This window comes from Salvelinus alpinus, chromosome 8 (assembly GCF_045679555.1).
Source record: "Salvelinus alpinus chromosome 8, SLU_Salpinus.1, whole genome shotgun sequence".
Lineage (NCBI taxonomy): Eukaryota > Metazoa > Chordata > Actinopteri > Salmoniformes > Salmonidae > Salvelinus > Salvelinus alpinus.
The window spans coordinates 35,621,418-35,643,831 of record NC_092093.1 but is presented as its reverse complement, the minus strand read 5'-3'; the positions used below and the strand labels follow the sequence as shown (position 1 = coordinate 35,643,831).

At 43.7% G+C, this 22,414-nt stretch overlaps 2 protein-coding genes across 5 annotated transcripts in view; both read left to right on the top strand.

Annotated features, from left to right (window-relative positions):
* Positions 1-1,194: 1,194 nt before the first annotated feature.
* LOC139583052 (solute carrier family 22 member 6-A-like) lies at positions 1,195-15,718 on the top strand. The gene is made up of 10 exons (XM_071413757.1): positions 1,195-2,268; positions 8,949-9,052; positions 9,570-9,724; positions 9,936-10,104; positions 10,516-10,639; positions 11,358-11,464; positions 12,270-12,481; positions 13,023-13,131; positions 13,694-13,906; positions 14,432-15,718. Exons 1-10 carry the CDS (start codon positions 1,861-1,863, stop codon positions 14,508-14,510), a joined length of 1,680 nt encoding a protein of 559 aa, XP_071269858.1. The 5' UTR covers positions 1,195-1,860; the 3' UTR covers positions 14,511-15,718.
* Positions 15,719-19,523: 3,805 nt separating this feature from the next.
* The window catches only part of LOC139583050 (tyrosine-protein kinase Fyn), a 77,453-nt gene continuing 74,562 nt past the window's right edge, over positions 19,524-22,414 (top strand). For 2 of the 4 annotated variants that reach the window (XM_071413755.1, XM_071413756.1), the window contains exon 1: positions 19,524-19,704. The gene's annotated coding sequence lies outside the window, so the exon portion shown is untranslated. The remainder of the gene's footprint in view (positions 19,705-22,414) is intronic. The other 2 variants (XM_071413753.1, XM_071413752.1) reach the window with 1 other exon arrangement.

Genomic DNA, 22,414 nt, shown 5'->3' with positions numbered 1-22,414 from the left:
TGCGGCCCACTTTTTGGAAGCAAACCACTCGATCTCGTCCCTACGTTATATCGGCATCAAACATGTCACCCTCCCTAGGAAAGGGGGTGACCTCGACAATTTATTGTTAAAACGAGAGGCTGCCTGGATCTTTAATTTAAAGACTCTTTCTCCCTTCGGTCTCAACGTAGACTTTGATCTGAAGCTATTCTTGTGATTATTGTGATTTTGCTATTGTAAATGTTTGTAGGCCTATGTAGCCAAATTGTATCTATGATAGTATGCTATCTATTCATGTTTTTGGTATGTTATTTTTTATATCTGAGACTTAACCAATGATATCAGGCCACACCCGGCCATGATTACAGACACCTGTGTGTGTCCTTTGGTACCATATAAACGAGTCACCCCGCAGCTTTTGTCATTATACCCTGATGAAGACAGCTTTTCTGTCCAAACATTAGTCATTAGGTTATTCAATTATTGCATCTGAGCTCCTGGAGTGTGCCGGCTCTCCTTTAATTTTTCAAGTGTTCTACTCCGCTAGCCATCATTATAAAGAAAGCATTTGCCCTTTATGGAACTAAACATTAACTTGGATCATTATCAGGGAGAAACAATTGACAAACAAATTGACAAACAAATTGTTTCTCATTGGCTTCCTGTTCTTCCAACACTGCCATTCACAGGATCTATTGCATAGACGCTGTCTTCATGTCACTCGAGAAACACAGGAAATCTTCACATGCTAGTTTCACATGTGAGTCTGAGGAATATGATCATGATAGTCAGTGGCAGTCATTTCAACATCCAGACATTATTGAGTTCCTCCCTAGTTGAGAGCGATGGGCTGTGGCTCATTGAGAGAAAAGAGCACTCACCATGTTCAAACATGTGACACCACAACAGGGGAGAAGATGAAATGATAAGAGCCAGGGAAAATGGGTAAATATGGAGTTGCCAGAGTACATGACTTTCATTTGTGTCGTGTACAAGTCCCCTGCCATGTTATTTATCTGCTGCTTTTGTCTGGCCAGCTTAGCCCCAGCCAGCTCTCCCCTGTTGGCATCCCCATGCCAGATGAATGATTGGGTGCCAGAGAGAATTTGCATTTCTTTAGAACTGGGGGCATTTGGTGGTGTTTTGCAACTGTAGTGTCTCAGGGGGCAGGCAAGTGGATTTACAGCTTAGCAATATTCCCACGTCATTGTTGGGAATCTGATTGTTGAAAACGTAATGTAAAGCAAAAATACATGTACACACACACACTTTCTAAGGAGTTGTCTGCACGATAACTTTGGGCTTAGGTTGACTTTTATTGTACATCCCTCTTGAAATTTGAGTCCCTCTGATACATTTGACAATTAGCCTTCACTTTATGTCTGTATGTTGTGTTATGGGCTTCTATATGACTTATTACCACTGTTTCCATAATATAAGGTTCTCACCATGCAAATAAACAGAGCGAGAGGGAGAGCGAGTGAATGCAGTCACTCAGCTATCACAAAGAGCAACTCCTCCTTCTGAGCTTGGACTCCACCCCATGATCTAGTTCCCTCCCCCCCTGCAGATGACAGTTATATTACCCTGCTAGTGCAGTGCCCGCGGGTTCACAGCATCGCAGACGACAGCGACAGCCTGCCTGCACTCAGGGTTCACTACGCTACAGACAGGTGTGATTGCATCTGAATGAGATGACTGACACAACTCATTATTAAACCAGCCTTTGTAGATAATCCTGAGCTCTGTGCCAGCTGCCTCTCAGTCTTCAGCCTTCTGTTCCACTCTCAGATCTTTAGTGGCAACTTGAGAGTGCACTGCTGTGTTGGACTTGTATCCGTGGTGATACGTTAGGGTAAGGTCTGCATTGGAATAGCAGCCATGGAAAGAAGCATGAATTTTGACGAGATTCTTTCTCATATTGGGGGCTTTGGCAAGTTCCAGAAGAGCCTGTATGTGTGGATTTGCCTCCCCCAGATCCTGCTGGCGTTCCACATGCTGATATCCGTATTCACAGGGGCCGTCCCCCCTCATCTCTGTCGCTCCACCAACACCACCTGGCCCTTGACCACCAGCTCAGACCCTCCCAATTTAAACTTCAGCCTGGTGACCGGCCCAGACGGTGACCCTGGCCGGTCCTGCTCTGTCCCTGGGGGGATCCCTGGCACCCCGCTGGCTCAACTGAATCACAGCACCGCCCTGGCCCTTAGTGACAGCCACGCCACTGAGGGTTGCCAAGGGGGATGGGAATTCAGCAAGGCGACCTTCCACAGCACCGTGGCAACCGAGGTGAGTAAGAGACACGGCAGGAAAATGGACTTGCCAGGCAGGGCAGGCTCTCTCTCTGTCTGTCTGGGGGGTTGAAATGTGATGAACACCTTCTGGTCCCACATTCTCACATGAATTGAAGCCATTCTGCAGTTGGTTATGTGGAACTCATTTTTCCCTGGAAGCATTTTTACAGCTATGTAACTGTGTAGTGGTGGTGATATCTGAACCTGATCTAGGCTGGGCTGCGGGAGAGTGGAGGGTTGTGAGATGGACTCCTGTGGTGCAGGCATCTCTCTCTCTCTCTCTCTCTCTCTCTCTCTCTCTCTCTCTCTCTCTCTCTCTCTCTCTCTCTCTCTCTCTCTCTCTCTCTCTCTCTCTCTCCCTCTCTCTCTCTCTCTCTCTCTCTCTCTCTCTCTCTCTCTCTCTCTCTCTCTCTCTCTCTCTCTCTCTCTCTCTCTCTCTCTCTCTCTCTCTCTCTCTCAAGCCTGGCCAGTGAAGTTCATTCCCCCCATGACCCACTAGTAAACAGTATGTAGATCAGGGTTGGGTGGGGGGATACTTGAATGAACTGATTGGGTCTAGTGCATCTTGAGGGACCTTCACACAGCGACACTAACCATAGTGGAATGGTCCCAGCCCGCAGAACATGTTGAAGGTTTTTGATTTACAAACACTGACCTAGGATTGCCCGTTCTTAATGTCTTAGTTTATTGTACTTTATTTATTTATTTTTTGGGGGGGAGGTGTGTATTGTTACTGTATTGCTAGATATTGCTGCATTGTTGGGGCGAGAAACATGAGCATTTCACTGCACCTGCGATAACGTCTGGAGAACTGTGTACGCAACCAATAAACTTTGATTTGATCAGACCTCCACCGGGAGGCCGACTGTTAAAGGCTGTCTATACAGTAGGATGTATGACAACTCATAACCCGTTCGTTTACATTCCACGGGGTGTGGTTCCACCTCAAAAAGATTGACACCCGCCATCTCAGATTCTGCTCAGATTGTAGTATAGAATTATTATAGTATAGATTCTTGGATTATTGCTTCCCTGTGTACCTTGTGATGTTTTGTTCACCTGTTCAGAGAAATTACCAATTGAAGTCACTTACATTATTTACGATAAATGAGTGTGAAAGTACCAGGTTTTGCCCACTATATCAAATCAGATCAAATGTTATTAGTCACATGCGCCGAATACAACAGGTGTAGTAGACCTTACAGGGAAATGCTTACTTATGAGCCCCTAACCGACAGTGCAGTTTCCAAAAAATGTGGATAAGAATAAGAGATAAAGTAAAAAGTAATTAGAGAGGAGCAGTAAAAAACAACAATATTTACAGGGGGTGCCGGTACAGAGTCAATGTGTTAGTTGAGGTTAGTTGAGGTAGTATGTACATGTAGGTAGAGTTAATTAAGGTGACTATGTATAGATGACAACAGAGAGTGGTAGTGGTGTGGAGAGGGGGGGGGGGGGGGCGATGTGAATAGTCTGGGTAGCCATTTGACTAGATGTTCAGAAATCTTATGGCTTGGGGGTAGTAGCTGTTTAGAAGCCTCTTGGACCTAGACTTGGCGCTCCAGTAACGCTTGCCGTGTGATAGCAGAGAGAACAGTCTAGGACTAGGGTGGCTGGAGTCTTTGACAATTTTCAGGGCGTTTCTCTGACACCGCCTGGTATAGAGGTCCTGGATGGCAGGAAGCTTGGCCCCAGTGATGTACTGGGCCGTTTGCACTACCCTCTGTAGTACCTTGCGGTCGGAGGCCGATTAGTGTCCATACCAGGCAGTGATGCAACCAGTCAGGATGCTCGATGGTGCAACTGTAGCACCTTTTGAGGATCTGAGGACCCATGCCAAATCTTTTCAGTCTCCTGAGGGGGAATAGGTTTTGTTGTGCCCGCTTCACGACTGTCATGGTGTGCTTGGACCATGTTAGTTTGTTGGTGATGTGGACACCAAGGAACTTGAAGCTCTCAACCTGTTCCACTGCAGCCTCGTCGATGAGAATGGGGGCGTGCTTGGTCCTCTTTTTCCTTTAGTCCACAATCATCTCCTTTGTCTTGATCACGTTGAGGGAGAGGTTGTTGTCCTGGCACCGCACGGCCAGGTCTCTGACCTCCTCCCTATAGGCTGTCCCGTTGTTGTCGGTGATCAGGCATACCACTGTTGTGTCATTGACAAATTTAATGATGGTGTTGGAGTCGTGCCTGGCCATGCAGTCATGAGTGAACAGGGAGTAGAGGAGGGGGCTGAGCACGCATCACTGAGGGGCCCATGTGTTGAGGATCAGCTTGGCGGATGTGTTGTTACCTACCCTTACCACCTGGGGGGGGGGGGGGGGTGGCATCAGGAAGTCCAGTATCCAGTTGCAGAGGGAGGTGTTTAGTCCCAGGGTGAGCCATGACCAGCCTTCATGGCTATAGACGTGAGTGCTACGGGTCGGTAGTCATTTAGGCAGGTTACCTTAGTGTTCTTGGGCACAGGCACTATGGTGGTCTGCTTAAAACATGTTGGTATTACAGACTCGGACAGGGATAGGTTGAAAATGTCAGTGAAGACACTTGCTAGTTGGTCAGCGCATGCTCGCAGTACACATCCTGGTAATCCGTCTGGCCCTGCGGCCTTGTGAATGTTGACCTGGCTAAAGGTCTTACTCACATCGGCTGCGGAGGGTGTGATCACACAGTCTTCCGGTACAGCTGGTGCTCTCATGCATGTTCCAGTGTTATTTGCCACGAAGCGAGCATAGAAGTAGTTTAGCTCGTCTGGTAGGCTCGTGTCACTGGGCAGCTCTCGGCTGTGCTTCCCTTTGTAGTCTGTAATGGTTTGCAGGCCCTGCCACATCCGACGAGCGTCGGAGCCGGTGTAGTACGACTCGATCTTAGTCCTGTATTGACAATTTGCCTGTTTGATGGTTCGTCGGAAGGTATAGCGGGATTTCTTATAAGCTTCCGGGTTAGAGTCCCGCTCCTTGAAAACGGCAGCTCTAGCCTTTAGCTCAGTGCAGATGCTGCCTGTAATCCATGGTTTCTTGTTGGGGTATGTACGCACGGTCACTGTGGGGACGACGTCATCGATGCACTTATTGATGAAGCCAATGACAGATGTGGTGTACTCCTCAATGCCATTGGAGATGCCACTGTCCCTGCTACTGCCACACCATTTTATCCAGCTGGTCTTGTGTTTCAATGGATTACAACATTTTCTTTGGAACTTTGGGTAGAAAACCAATAGCTTTTGCTCATGATGAAAATAAAATGTGTGGTCATCCTCACAATTCAAGCCAGTCCTCCATGAAAGCAATTCAGTTTGTCCTTCTCTTAGGCTTAATCTGTGTCCAGGAAATGGCTGCTCTGTGTGTGGTTTATTCCCTTCACAAAAGTTCTGGATTAGTTAGACCATTCTTGGTGAACAAGCAAGCCATTATTCTAAAGCAGTTCTAATGGTTTTAATGGTCTGGATATAGTCCCAAACAAATACCCAGCTAGCACATAACGTTCTGAGAACCAGATGTTTCTTAGAGCTTGGTGAGAGTGTGGTTGTCCTATGGTTATTTTGCATATAACCTTCCCACAACATTCTGGGAATGTTGCAGCATAGTTGCTTGGCTTTGGAACATTCTCAGCACATATTGAGGAACTATCCTCTATCTTGTTAAGTGTGTTGGCCACTAATTGGCCACAACTGATCTTAATGAGTGCTAGTTTCCTTTGAAATGGGGTCTGTTTGAGTTGACTAAAATTAACAGCTTTGTATGAATAAAAGAAAACATGACATGTTAGCTCCATACTGGTGGAGCAGTGAACTAATTCCATAGGTAGAGAACATAAGATAATAGGTTCGAATTTCACTGATGCCGTTCCACAATAAAAAAGAAATGCATGATTAATGCCTAAGCAAATTAATTTATATGTGTCCTAACAGTGCTTGGAGTTCATAACAGTTAACCTAAGCTATTCGTTTTATTAAAAGTCTTATTGAGATGTTCAGTGAAAGTTTTAAGGAACCTTAAAAATAACCTATCATTTCTGTTCTCAGAACGTTAATAAAACCTCCCAGGAAGCCTGCAGGCTGACTTCGGTCGTCAGTTGAATGTTGTTTCCTCCGACACATTGGTGCGGCTGGCTTCCGGGTTAAGTGAGCGGGTGTTAAGAAGCGTGGTTTGGCAGGTCATGTTTCAGAGGACGACTCCCTGTCGGGAGTTGAAGCGATGAGACAAGGAAGCATGCAGACTGACTTCGTTCCCCTGCAGGCTGACTTCGGTTGTCAGTTGAACAGTGTTTCCTCCGACACATTGGTGCGGCTGGCTTCCGAGCACGTTGGGGAGTTGCAGCGATGAGACAAGATCGTACTCATGAAATTGGGGAGAAAAAGGCGGTATTTTTTATTTATTTTTTTTAAATCCTCACAGGACAACTTTTAAGGAACCATAGTAAAACATTCTCAGAACCTCCCTGCAACTAAAAATGTACCTTCCCAGAAGCAGCAAAATGTTCTCTTCTGTTCTCAGAACGTTTAAAAAACGTTTAGTTGTACCGGTCAGGAAACTTGGCTTTGTTCCCAGAACCAATGGGAAACCAAAAACGTATGTTCCCACAACTTCCGAGGGTTGGCTTTAATGGTAAATGTCACCAATCACATTACATATACACTACCATTCAAAAGTTTGGGGTCACTTAGAAATGTCCTTGTTTTTGAAAGAAAAGCACCTTTTTTTGTCCATTAAAATAATATCAAATTGATCAGAAATACAGTGTAAATCAATCAATCAATCAATCAAATGTATTTATAAAGCCCTTCTTACATCAGCTGATGTCACAAAGTGCTGTACAGAAACCCAGCCTAAAACCCCAAACAGCAAGCGATGCAGGTGTAGAAGCACGGTGGCTAGGAAAAACTCCCTAGGAAGGCCAGAACCTAGGAAGAAACCTAGAGAGGAATCAGGCTATGAGGGGTGGCCAGTCCTCTTCTGGCTGTGCCGGGTGGAGATTATAACACAACATGGCCAAGATGTTCAAATGTTCATAGATGACCAGCAGGGTCAAATAATAATAATCACAGTGGTTGTTGAGGGTACAACAGGTCAGCACCTCAGGAGTAAATGCCAGTTGGCTTTTCATAGCCGATCATTCAGAGTATCTCTACCGCTCCTGCTGTCTCTAGAGAGTTGAAAACTGCAGGTCTGAGACTGGTGGCACGTCCGGTGAACAGGTCAGGGTTCCATAGCCGCAGGCAGAACAGTTGAAACTGGAGCAGCAGCACAGCCAGGTGGCCTGGGGACAGCAAGGAGTCATCAGGCCAGGTAGTCCTGATGCATGGTCCTAGACATTGTTAATGTTGTATATGACTATTGTAGCTGGAAACGGCAGATTTTTTATGGAATATCTACATAGGCGTACAGAGGCCCATTATCCGCAACCATCACTCCTGTGTTCCAATGGCACGTTGTGTTAGCTAATCCAAGTTTATAATTTTAAAAGGCTAATTGATCATTAGAAAACCCTTTTGCAGTTATGTTAGCACAGCTGAACACTGTTGTACTGATTAAAGAAGCAATAAAACTGGACTTCTTTAGACTAGTTGAGTATCTGGAGCATCAGCATTTGTGGGTTCGCCTCACAAGTCCTCTGGCAGCTTCATTAACTAGTACCCGCAAAACGGCATCCCGGAGTCGACTCTTCACTGTTGACATTGAGACTGGTGTTTTGCGGGCACTATTTAATGAAGCTGCCAGTTGAGGACTTGTGAGGCGTCTGTTTCTTAAACTAGACACTAATGTACTTGTCCTCTTGCTCAGTTGTGCACCGGGGCCTCCCACTCCTCTTTCTATTCTGGTTAAGCCCAGTTTGCGCTGTTCTGTGAAGGGAGTAGTACACAGCATTGTACGATATCTTCAGTTTCTTGGCAATTTCTCGCATGGAATAGCCTTCATTTCTCAGAACAAGAATAGACTGACGAGTTTCAGAAGAAAGTTCTTTGTTTCTGGCCATTTTGAGCCTGTAATCGAACCCACAAATGCTGATGCTCACGATACTCAAATAGTCTAAAGAAGGCCAGTTTTATTGCTTCTTTAATCAGTACAACAGTTTTACGCTGTGCTAACATGATTGCAATAGGGTACATTGTACCTTGTACCTTGTACTTTCACACACATTTATGGTAAAGAAATGCAAACTAGTGACTTCAATGGCTAACTTCTCTGAACAAGGGGGGAAAAACATCAGATTCACAGGGAATACATTACTTAGGATGAAGAAGCAATACTCCAAGCCGCAGCTCCATACTACTTGTCAGACATAGAGAACTGATACTGTATACTGGTTGTAGGGGTGAGATTGGTGGTGGGTGCGTCAGTGGCTTTTGACCCTTTTATTTGATTTTCAACTAAATAATGTTGCAGGAACGCTAATCTTATCGATTTGTAAATACAGACACGATTTCAGAACAATCTAAGATGGTGGGTGTCATGGCATGCTGATATTACATGGAACGACTCATTTGTTATTATTGATGTGAGAGCCATGATGGACACTTAGATGGAATCTGTTGAGAAGCATGTGCTCATAGACTTCTATAGCTCATGGGCAAAATATTTGGACACCACAGTCAAAATACAGTTACAGGGCTGTGCAATAGGTGCTTGCCAATATGACGTAGCTTTTTAACTAATTTGAACCCTCTGTCCTTGACAGTGGGATCTGGTGTGTGACCACGCCAATCTAAACCATGTTGGTTCCTCAATCTACATGTTTGGTCTTCTAGTTGGCGCTGTGCTGTTTGGTTTCTTAGCTGATAAGTAAGTATAAAACAACTGTGCATTTTCCACCATGTTTTTTTTTTTTTATCTCATTTAGCCTGATGATCTATGAGACATGTATTCTAGGTAGGTCACAAACTTAATGCAGGGTCATGCTAAACGAAACTCACACAAACTCAGTCCCACTTTAGGTGAAGTAAAACAAAAATTGAGCTCAATGAACGCTTTGCAGCTTGTATTGATATTTACATTTGCTGGCACATTTTCTTTGTGTAACTCGGATTATTTATAGAAAGTACACAGAGAAATGTCTGCACAGACTATTTTCAGTAGAAGCAGTCTTATTCAGAGCTCTTGTAGGCCAGCCAAGTCAATAGCATTTGAAGCGTTTTAACACGGGATATTAAAGAGTGCATCTAACTTGCAGCACATTTCCCACTCCCAATCAGTCCAATTCATTCTCAACACACCCGTACAGTACCGTGAGTGAGGACACCTCAAGTGAAACAGTTTCTAGTCATTTAAAAAGGTATAATCTCCCTCTTTCTTGTTTCAGGTATGGACGCAGGAACATAATCCTGGTTGGTTTGACTATCCAGTCAACCTGTGGGGTCGGAGCTGCGTTCGCCCCAAATTTCTACATATATGTTTTCCTGCGCTTTGTTGTTGGAACCACTATTTCTGCTGTCATCATGAACGCATTTGTTTTAGGTCTCTCTCTCTCTCTCTCTCTCTCTCTCTCTCTCTCTCTCTCTCTCTCTCTCTCTCTCTCTCTCTCTCTCTCTCTCTCTCTCTCTCTCACACTCACAAACACACACATACATTAAATATTCATAAAGTTATTGACTTGTGGTCTTAGCAAAATGAAGATGATAAGGTGCTGGTTTTCTACTCTCTATACTGATTTGTTCGTGGCCCAAAGGCACAGAGTGGACAGGATCAAAGCACCGCATGCTAGCTGGGATCATCACCGACTACTTCTTTGGGTTTGGCTACATCATCCTGGCAGGCCTGGCCTACCTCATCCGAGACTGGCGTAAACTCCAGCTGGCCATCTCAGCACCAGGCTTCCTCTTCATCTTCTACATCTGGTGAGTCACTGGCCAGCTGCAGTATGCCTATAGCCTGGACTACAAACTGAATATCACTCACTTTCATTATCTTCAGTAAAATGAAAGGATCATTCAGTTTGGAGTCCAGGCTAGCACGCCAACCCACTAAAGGAGAATTTCAAGAGAATGAAGAGGAACCCTTTTGTCTTCAATAATCCAAGCCAGATGGGTCATGACATGCCATTTGGGAATATCTAAGTATATCTAAATTGCACGTTTGTGTGCATATTTTCCCTGATATTCTAGGACAAGTATTGGCCTACTTCCTACCTCATGGCTAAATGTAACTTCATGTATCTCTTGTTCCCATGGGGTCAAACTAATGCCCGTTGTCATATGTAGTTGATTATGTGTGTGGCTCAATTGAACACCTCTCCTCTACCTTCTTAGGGTCCTACCAAAGTCGGCTCGGTGGCTGATGGCCAACCAGAGGTACGAGGAGGCCATGGATCTGGTCAGGAAAGCAGCTCTAATGAACGGCAAACCCCTGCGGGAGGACATAGAGATATGTCAGGTGTGGTTTGTTGGTTATGTTGTTTTGTCCACAGGCTAATTGCTATAGAGAGAAATTCCAACAGCCTTGATAAAAGCACTTGCAAAACAACACTTCTATATACAAGCAATGGTAAGAGCAATAGCGCTAAAGCCTGAGCGTGTGTAACAGTATAACTTTAGTCCGTCCCCTCGCCCCGACCCGGGCGCGAACCAGGGACCCTCTGCACACATCAACAAGTCACCCACCACTCCACAAAAGCCGCGGCCCTTGCTCTTGCTCTTTCGACCTCCTCCTTTTCCGCAGCAACCAGTGATCCGGTCAACAGCATCAATGTAACAGTATAACTTTAGTCCATCCCCTCGCCCCGTCCCGACTGCGAACCAGGGACCCTCTGCACACATCAACAACAGTCACCCACGAAGCATCGTTACCCATCGCTCCACAAAAGCCGCGGCCCTTGCAGAGCAAGGGGAACCACTACTTCAAGGTCTCAAAGCGAGTGACGTCACCGATTGAAACGCTATTAGCGCGCACCACCGCTAACTAGCTAGCCATTTCACATGGGTTACACATGTTAAATTGCTTTGCATGTTTTCCCGATACTGTAAGGCATGCAGTGGGGCATGAACATTATATAAATTGCATTGGTGTGCTTATCGCTTTGATGAGCTCATTCCTTTACTTATAACCATCACTGTGAAATGCTCATGGCTAATCTGCTCTTGTTATTTTCCAGGGGTACAAAGACATGGTGAAGATGGAGAAGAGGACAAAACACACAGTCATTGACCTGGTCCGAACTCCAAAAATGAGGAGGAGCTCATTGATCATGTTTTACCTGTGGTGAGTGTCCAGCCATTCTTTTCACAGTTCACTAATTGCTTGTGAAGTTGACAGCGATTAAGCCTCAAATACAATCTGTCATCGAGGGAGAAATAGACATACAGTAGATCTTTGTCAGGACACGTGCCTCTTGGGGGCAGGCAAGCATTTATCACATCATCAACTGTTTCAATTAGGTTTCTGCCGAACACTCACGCGTCAGTCGAACACACTCTAATCTTCATCTACTCTTTTTATTGTGGGTAGATCACTTGATGTGGTATGCCAATGGAGTTTGCAGAATTATTCACTGACCAATCTTCTCAAGGCCTCCTTAGGTCCCTGTGCTTGTTGTGTAAGCCGTTCGAATTGCAGTGTGTCCACTCACCGAGGTGACACTGGAGGATTAGTATTCGAATGTGAATACTTTACGTAGCTTACCAGGCCATGAGAAATGAGAAGAGAAATTGCCAATAGACGTAACTTTTTCACTATTGTGAAATGTTGTGTTATATTCCATATCCAGTCCAAGTTAGAGGAGGCCTTCTTTGTAATTTTACTCTGGTAGAAAAGTCCCTTGATTATGCCAGGGTTGTATTACCCTGTCTGTGGCTAGAGAGACACGTTCTTCTAATTTCCTATTCATTGCAACATTAACCTCTCATCTCTCACCCTGTGTACTGTAGCTCTCTATTCTGCATGGTAGACTTGTGGAAAACCAGAGGAAGAAGGAAGTCCTTGTTTCACTGCTGTGACAGTAGTGTGTTATTAACCCCTTCTTTGCCTCATCAGTGTTTCCCCTACCATTCCATCTCTGCCTGTCCAGGTTTGTCAACGTGCTGGTCTACTACGGCCTGTCCCTAAACATCTCTGACTTTGGGATGAGCATCTACCTGACCCAGCTGATCTTTGGCCTGGTGGAGATGCCTGCTCGCACCATCACTCTCTTCACCCTCAACCGCTCCAGGAGGATATCCCAGATAGCCTTCCTCGTTGTGGGAGGCCTAGCCTGCCTGCTCACTGTCTTCATTCCCGATGGTACGGAGCTTTCCAGAGAAAACTCTGCTGCCTTTAATGTGCCTTTTAAAGTATTGTTTCTAAACATCCTGAGGTACATGATCAGTTATAGTGTCCCCCTGGCACTGAAAATACTTCAGTTGACTGAAGTTATTGACATTGAATGATGCCATAGTTGTGTTGTTTTATAACCCTGTTTATTAGGGTTTAGCTAGTGTCAATGGAAAGTCTTTGTGAAACTGAAAAAGGTATTCAAGCCACAATATTTATTTGTAGATACCAAGCTCCTTTTGTAATAGCCAGAGTTTGTCACCGACGTAACCTCCTGGATGTGGAGTAAGAGTTGTTCAAGAACTCCCACCGCGGCCCTCAGGGAAGTCATGTCAGTCTCACACTCGAGGCCACTACCTTAGGTGTTTACGGTCTCCAGTTGGAATGCGGTGGATTGATCCACAGGGATGTAGACTTGAGTTGCAGGTGCTATACATATACACAGCCCAGCTCTTTACCCCTTTAACATCTAACCCCATCACTTCTCTCTCTCTCTCACACACACACTCAGATCTCTCCATTATTAGAACAGTCCTGGCCATGGTGGGAAAGTTTGGGATCACCGCCTCCCTGTCCATAGTCTACATCTATTCAGCAGAGGTTTTCCCTACTGTCATAAGGTGAGCGTCTGGTCAATAGGGCTCCGGTCAAAAGTAGTGTTCTGATCACTAATATGGACTGCTGATGTCTGGGCGTGTTTCCAGCAGAGTCAAACAGGTGTAGATCATGAGGTCACAAAATGAGTCTAACCATCTTTGGAGTTGTTTAAATAATCCTCTCCGCTACTCAGTCAGTATCTCTGTGACCTTTCTTTTGTTCGTGGAGAGGGGGCTGAGGTATTTCGTGAGCAAGATAACTGGCATCAGTATGTAACAGTGTGTAACTTGTGGCATCAGTGTGTAACATTGCAATAGCCAACTTGGGCTCAGTAGATTTATGTTAGGGTCAGCGCAAGCTTCTGATAAGGTTTGAGACAACTGCTCAAGAGGGTTTTGACTGTATTAACAATCCTCTTTCATTGTATTCTGTTTTCGATATGCAAAGTTATTAATTTGCAGTAAGTACTGTAATTGCTTTGGGATGTTGGCGAGACTAATCTTGATCCACAGTCTTTATTACAGCACTTTAAATATAACGTTGTGACGTTAGTTTGGCTGAACAAGTCTCCAATGTGATCCTCAGGCAGAGTGGGATCGGTATGGGCTCCATGTGTGCCCGGGCAGGGGGAGTCCTGGCCCCAATCATCTACCTGTTGAGGGGTGTCAGTAAGAAGGCTCCTATGGTTCTGTTTGGTCTGTGTACTCTGCTAGGGGCAGCCCTCACCCTGCTGCTGCCTGAGACAGTCCACCAGCCCCTGGCTGACACCATCCAGGATGTGGAGGGATCCAGCATCAGGTCTTTACCCTCTTTTGTCCACTGAAGGGGAAGAGAGAGGGAATATTCTATTATATAGTATTTAACACTTTAAATTCCTTAGTATTTATCTGTCAATATTATACTCTGGAGATACAGCCTTGAAACCAGGGATGAACATCTAATCCTGGGTTAGTAGCCATTTCAACCTTTATTATTGTACTATACCTATTATTATAAACTGGGTGGTTCGAGCCCTGAATGCTGATTGGTTGACAGCTGTGGCATGTCAGACCGTATACCACAGGTATGACAAATATTTTTTTTACTGCTCTAATTACGTTGGTAACCAGTTTATAATAGCAATAAGGCACCTCAGGGTTTGTGGTATATGGCCAATATAGGCACAGGCACAGGTTGTGTAGTGATTAAGAACAGCCCTTAGCCATGGTATGTTGGCCATATACCACACCCCCTCGTGCCTTATTGCTTAATTACGGTGCTAAACTGGTGTTATGTTCATGTGATGTTAATAGTAATCCAAGGATATCCCCTTGTCTCTTCTAGTGAGGACTCAAAGGAAGGGAACATGAAACCAGACCTCTATGAGGAATGTGAAACAAGGAACCCAGACATCATAAACTGAAGAACTTGGGAGTGGGACAAGCCACCAGTCCGCACTGATACTTTGAGACCTGTGGTACTGTCTTCTGGATGACTTCTACGCGGAAAGACCATTAGCCCAAGGAACTCAACTGTGCATTGTAAGCTATCTGCTAAGAGCACTTGAACATAGTTGTAGCTTGTAAAGCTACTTCCTGTTTCGTACATAAGACAATGATGTCACTTAACTGACATGTTGATACAGTTTTGCTTTATATTTCAAAAATGTTATTTTGTTGTGAAAAGATGTACAGTATATAGATGTGTATGGTGACTATCAGTTCATATATTGGTTGATAATGAAGTACAGTAGTAACAGTTCATTTATGTACCAAATATCATTTCTTCGCTTCTGTATACAATGAGTGTACAAAACATTAGGGAACACCTGCTCTTACCATGACAGACTGACCAGGTGAATCCAAGTGAAAGCTATGATCCCTTATTGATGTCACCTGTTAAAACCACTTCAATCGGTGTAGATTAAGTGGAGGAGACAGGTTAAAGAAGGATTATGAAGCTTTGAGACATTTGAGACATGGATTGTGTATGTGTGCCATTCAGAGGTGAATAGGCAAGACAAAATATTTCAGTGCCTTTGAACAGAGCATGGTAGTAGGTGACATCCAGACAATTTGACAAAACTGTGGGAAGCATTAGACTCAACATGGGCCAGCATTGCTGTGGAATGCTTTTGACACCTTGGAGAGCCCAGGCCCTGACGAATGATGGATGTTCTTAGGACCAAAGGGGGAGCAAGTCAATATTAGGATTAGGATATTATAATGCTTTGTACACTCAGTGTATACTGTCATGGACACACCTTTGTGTGGTTTGAATAGCCTTGTGCTCTTTTTATCCAAATATTTTTGCTGGTGCATCCCTCTTCCTGAATCGGAACTCACTCCCGTGCCGTCCCTGTCTGTTACCTAGTAGGTCTTCCTGAGTGCCTGTCTTATCAGTTTACCCACCCCTACAGTACCGCTCATACCTAACAGGTTCACCTTGAGATGTGAACTCAGTTCCAGCCAGCAAATGCCTTACTGTTCATCATGCATTGTGATTTCCTATAAAGACCCAAGTGTCCACACTGTGAAAGAGCAGAGAGAACCAATTATGCAAAATATCACACATATGCAAGTTGAATAGGGAACCATTTTTTCTATTTGATAATAAACTCTGTGAAATTTGTATTTGACACTCCTAACTCTCACTTTTAGACGTGAATGTGTTTGAAGTTGTTGATCCATGATCATGATGAGTCTTTTTATGCAGTAAGTTTGACTCGTTCTCCAGCACAGCAGGCTGCTCCCCGGAATGTTTGTCAGATTACCATGTTGAATTACTAACCATCTGCGTGCGACCTTCTACCAGCCATGGAACGTCGAGGTCCCAGCGTCAACTCCAAGATGACCCAGTTACAGGTCTCTATAGGGTCAGCAGATATGCTGTGGCGTCTGTGGCGAGCCCTAATACAAGACAAGGAAGCCATTGTACAAGACAGGGATGGATGGACTGAATGATGAACCGTTATGACAGTGCCCTCTCTTCAAACACGAAGTTTACATTTCACATTTCCATTACGTTATTAATACGTCTGCTGAAGGCTTTCATTCTGAGCGGTGACACTAAGTGTATGACGTAAAGCAGTTGAACGGCAGCACTAACAGCAGAGAAAAATATCCTAGTTTGTGATCTTCAACATTGGGTGGAGCAGGATAGAAAAAGTAATTTTAGGACTGTGGTTTGGGTTGGAACTTATCATTTGTTATTACAGTGAATGATTTGACAGGTCTGAATTGTTCCGTTGTCATTGTAAGGCTTAAGAGAGAAAAGCCACAAATTCTTGTTTTGGATTAAATACAGTGTTTGCCTTGAAGTCATGTAGGCTAACCCACTGTAATATATGTTTAGTAACAGTGGTCAACAGGAGTCAGGGCTCGTTGTGTTACTGATCACTGCCACTCTCTGGAGAAAAGTGGTACTTGCTTCTATTCTGACATCAGGTGCTGTATATAGTATAAGTACTGTAACGAAGCACAAGCATTAAGATCACAGATATTGTGTTAAAATATGTGCATTACCTTTGTACTGTTCTGTGCAATCAGTACTTTTATGCATACATAATACATACATACGTCTGCGTTTCAGATTTACAGAACCAAAGTACGACTGGAAAATTGTACCCACGCTGTGAGGGAGAAAAAGAGGAATTCAATTTAATTTATATAAGATAGTGCTGTTTACACCATGTCCGCTATGCTGCGTGTCATTTCAAAAAGGCTTATAGCCAATGGTGAGGGGCAGCTAAGGGGTTGACTAGATGCCAGTGTTAATAGACTCCACTTCATTGTGGGGAACGACTGCGGGTTCTGTGCTCTCTGACTGACTGAGTAGCTGGCACAGGCATGTAGCATAGCTGTCAATGATTCACTGCTCATGGGGCATTAGAAAACAACTGGCATTTCAATTACTGCCATTTCAATTATAACAGAGGATTCTGAGAGGCAACAGCTGCAAGTACCCACTGACCATCCCCCCCATGACACTGACATGCAGGGAGCTCAGAGCTGTTCTACCCTTCTTTGTCTGTGAGAGCTTTGACTAAATATGTCATGGTTGTAGTTTCATTGTCTGTGGCAATGCATGTATGTAAAGTAGGCCTACTGTCATTGTAAAACGTGATGTGAAAAGATCCATTGTTCGACATTACAGAGAAGTTAGTCTGAAACAAGGGTCAAGCTGTAGCCTAACCTCTCCCTAGAATATCATGCCCACACTGGCATTTGCTCTGGTATTATGCTGAGTGTCACGACTTCCGCCGAAGTTGGTCCCTCCTTGTTCGGGCGGCGTTCGGCGGTCGAAGTCACCGACTTTCTAGCCATCGCTGATCCTCTTTTCATTTTCCTTTGGTCTTGTCTTGTATCACACCTGGTTCCAATCCCATCAATTACATGTTGTGTATTTAACCCTCTGTTTCCCCTTATTGTCCTTGTCGGTGTGTTCTATTGTCCTTGTCAGTTATGTGTTCTATTGTCCTTGTCAGTTATGTGTTCTATTGTCCTTGTCAGTTATGTGTTCTATTGTCCTTGTCAGTTATGTTCTTGTGTGCGACCGGTTTTCTACCCACTTGTATATTTTGGTTTTCTGAGTGTTTGAGCACTTATTAAACTGCTCCGTTTATACTAAGTTCGATCTCCTGCGCCTGACTTCCCTGCCACCAGCACGCACCCCCTTACACTGAGAATGTTTACACTAGGCCTATACAATTACTTTCCAGACCCCTGTTTCTAGAATAAAGACATGAGATTGAAAACAGAAGTTTCATAAGTGTGACTACATTTCCATATCTGATCTCACTGGTATTCGAATAATTCCGATCTAATTTCCTGAATTTTATCAAGGTATAATTAAGCAAAAAGGTATATATACTTATGTGATGAACGGGAATTTCTCCGGTTCATACTGTTGCAGTCATGACGCAAATGGCACTATGCTGCCCATTCCTCCCACGTTTCTAGTTTGACCAGCTGTTTCCAACAACTGCTACGTTTTTATTTGCTTGTCATATTGGCCTTTTCTGCTAGCAACAAACTTTTTAGCTAGCTTCTAGCCTAGTGTTTGATATGCACTGTGATTTCCTCGTAATTAACAGTGTTGAGTGTCCTGATGAGAAGGCAAACTTGTCTATCTATGCCAGGCAAATTCAGGCATCATCACTCATTTGGATGGATCCAAATTATGTATCCAAATGTCAATCGAAAACTGCTTAAACAAACTAGTTGGCTAGCTAGCAAGCAAGGGATAAAAAGGTTGCCACCGAGCATGACAACGGAACATATAGAACGAACAACTGGGTCGTGTCCATAAATATAGAACCAATTGAACGAACGACTCGCATCTCTAGCAACCAAAAGATAAGAACGTGTGAATTTACTTATAAAAATTTAAATATCAACCAAATTATTATTTTCTACCGGTAAATTTGTGCTCAAGTATTTTTGTCTTTGGCAACTGTGGTATAAGCAGGATAAACACCTCCGTTCTGTACATTACCTTTGAAAAATAAACCTTGCAAAGGGAGGATGCAGAGTGCATCGTCCATTATTTCCAAGGTAATGACCAGAACATTAGCGTTTATCCCTTAAATATACCATGTCTTTCAGCCAATCTGCATACCAGACGCAAACTACCTGGTTTATAATCAGGGATAACTGGGGGGAAGTTTGAGTGACGAAAACTGGTAATTGTTGTCTTTAAGCAGCAGAGGGCGCCCCAACGCAATGGTTATCAGAGCGCGTTGTCAGCGCGAGGAATAATTTACTGAATTCCAATCATCTTTGATTGAATCACACTGATGATGATGGTGAGAATGAGGAGGAGGACATTGCATTATCCTACACTTTTTCCTTGTATTGAACAGTTATTTTGTATCTTCTCAACTCGAAAAGTATCTAACATGTGGTATTCATGTAGGCCTATAGGCATGTTAATTGGCCACGCACTGTCCTAATTGAACTGATGCCAACTTTCCATTACCAAATCCATTTTTATCATAGCCTAAATGTGAAGTAGGCATACGTCATCCCTCCATCTATTGATTGACATTCATTATGGGCAACCACGCCTTGTCCTAGTCTAGACCCCAAATTAATCTGATGTCATGGAAATACTTCTAATGCAATAGTATCTCAACTTCAACGCTCTCCACATAGGCTTAGCCTATTGACTTTATCTAACCTGGGGCGCGTCCAGTAGGTCACAACATTTTGGAATGTTCAGATATCAATATGTTAAAGCAAACACGCCTCTCTGACATGTAGAACAAGGAATCACGGAGGCTCTATTTATGGCATTTCTATCTGCAACGTTCGAGCACGTTTGGAAACTGAACGTGGCCCTGTTTACGATCCCCTGTTCCTCACTAAAATAATCCTCCCATTCTATTGGCTGGCGGTGTTGTCAATCACTCCACTGGTCCCGTTAGTTTAATTGTGGCCCTGCAAAGACAACGCCATCACACTCATCAGCTACAGCGAGGGAGTGGGGCATCACGAAGATAGCGCTGGATTTCTGCAAGCTATTTGGCCATTATTTTCACAAAAACTATAAGCGTCTGTCTCATCTACAACTGCAATGGAATACATTCGTCCGGTTAATTAAACACCTTCGAATCGGTAAGGAACCATTTATCCTTTACTATCCTGTTTAGGTTGAATCGCTCCCTATAGCTAACAGTGCGAAATTAATTACTTTGATTGTATCAATTGGAATAGGATATGGGGTCAATTTAGTGTGTTCTTGTGGTTAACGCATTTTGTCTCTTGTCTGTATCCTGATTTTACAGATCAGATGTTTCCGAAATATATTTATAGGCTTTCGTTGCCATAATAACAACGTGCAAATTGTACTGGCCAATCGCAAGTATCCTGCCCTCGATCCTCGAACGCGTTATGTGTATTCATTAGAAATAAAAATCAATGTGCTGTGTCTGCTAAAACAGTCAACCTTCAGTGCCTTGTCGCATTGAGCCGCTTGGTGAATTTGTTTACCATACAGCACTAGTAGCCTAGTGATAACCAACTCTGTCAACATTCTACCCAATTCATTCATAAAAGATGGCATCACGATGAAGGATACGATGAAGCAAATGTTGATTTCTTGATTGGTTTCTATTGGTTGACTACTCTTTATAAGGTGAAGCGCTATAGTCAACCAGTGAACAAGCTTGCCATTACTTGGTTGTGAAGACCGTCGTACTGTATGTTGCCAACTTGTATTCCTTCACATCCTTTACTATGTATTCATCACAGCATTTAGTTGATTACCCACTTTTTCCATTAAAATAATGTCAAAATATTACAAGACTTGGATATGACTCATTCAGAATAACAATGCTATTTATGCATATTTAAAATAATCTTAATTGCATGAAGTGGGTTGGATAATAACCTCCTCATTGAATACTCCTGAGAATATGCGGTCTTTGAGAATAAACCAACCTGTTGTTGTGAAATTGGTTGCCACTTTCCTTTGTTAGTTGGGGTCAATTGTGCTGGTTGACCTCCACATTCTTCTATCAATACAATACAAGGCATCCTTCCTAAAATCAAGTCATGAATGCACTTACGCTATTTCCTCTGTGCAGTACAGGTCCCAGACATGGTAACTGGTTGTTTATTACATAGCTGTGGCCTAGTTTACATAGGCCGATACATTTTCCTTGTTTTGCATTATTTATGCTTACTGTACTGTTGTATTGTTAGTTTCTTATTCTTTAACTACTTGTCAACAAAGGTCAGATGCCATACCAAGCTATATTTGGTCCATTTCCTTCATACCCTGTAGGAAGGTTTTGTCAAAGACAGGTTAGATACACTACATTACCAAAAATATGTGGACACTTTCTTGTTGAACATCTCATTCCAAAATCATGGGCATTAATATGGAGTTGCCAGCCGCTTTGCTGCTATAACAGCCTCCACTCATCTGGGAAGGCTTTCCACTAGATGTTGGAACATTGCTGCGGGGACTTGCTTCCATTCAGCCACATGCATTAGTGAGGTTCGGGCATTGATTTTGGGCGATTAAGCCTGGCTTGCAGTCGGCGTTCCAGTTCATCCCAAAGGTGTTCGATGTGGTTGAGGTCAGGGCTCTGTGCAGGCCAGTCAAATTCGTCCACACCGATGTCAACAAACCATTTCTGTATGGACCTCACTTTGTGCACGGGGGTATTGTAATACTGAAACAGGAAAGGGCCTTCTGCAAACTGTTGCCACAAAGTTGGTAGCACAGAATCGTCTAGAATGTCATTGTATGCTGTAGAGTTAAGATTTCCCTTCACTGGAACTAAGGGGCCTCGTCCCAACCATGAAAAACAGCCCTAGACCATTATTCCTCCTCCACCAAACCTTACAGTTGGTTTTCCGGTACGGTAGTTGATGTCGGGACTATTGTATCTTGTCTCTCCATCAACTAGAGACAAGTTGCTTAATTCTTCACTAACTCTTGGGCTACACATCACATATGCTGTTCTTCAGTATTGATGTGAATACCTCTCTCAAATGTTTTATTGTTTTCTTTTACTAAAGCTAAGAATGTTAAGACAACTTGCCTAGGCTTGTACAATTCTCCCAACTTCCAGAGTTCCTGTATCTGTTGGTTTTTGACCAATGACTCGGGTTGGCACAGCAACTTGCTAACTAAACTTACTGCAAGTCTTTTACAGAAAAGTTGCTTGTATTACAATTGCAGAACATAGGCCTATATTGTCGGCTTGATTTCAGGTGTCAGGCATGGATGCATAGTATAATTGTTTGGTGTGAAAAGCTGTCTGCAAGGTGCTCCTGCGTTTTTTTTGCAGGATCCACAATGGTTACCTTGGAAACTACAGAAATCCCTGCTCATGTTGAAATATCATCTTACATAGAAGCCACACATACACCAACTCAACATGGTTGACAAGGTTACGTTCCATGGGCGGCGGCCCTCTTTTTCACATGTGGGTACGCAGACTCGGGAGCAACTGAGGCCCCTCGTGATGAGTTCAGATTATTTTGCAGCCCCCACCCCCATCAAATTTGCCCCTCCCCGATGTACATGAATGAGGTTTGTTTTGTCTAATTTCAACACAAGATAGAGCAAATATTCCCTCCTCTCTCTTCAATATTCCTTAATGTTTTGAAAAAAGGTTTGGACTTTTCCATAATGCATTTTAGCCACTGTTGTCCTTGTAGAAATTTCAGCTTGGAAAGGGCAAGTGTATGCTGCTCTTGTCATAATGAACTTCCCTACAGAGGAGAGCTCTTTTGGGTAATTTAACCTGATAGTAATGAGGTATGCAGAGCCTTTTCCTCTGTGTAATTCACCACTTGGCACCTGGAGCCC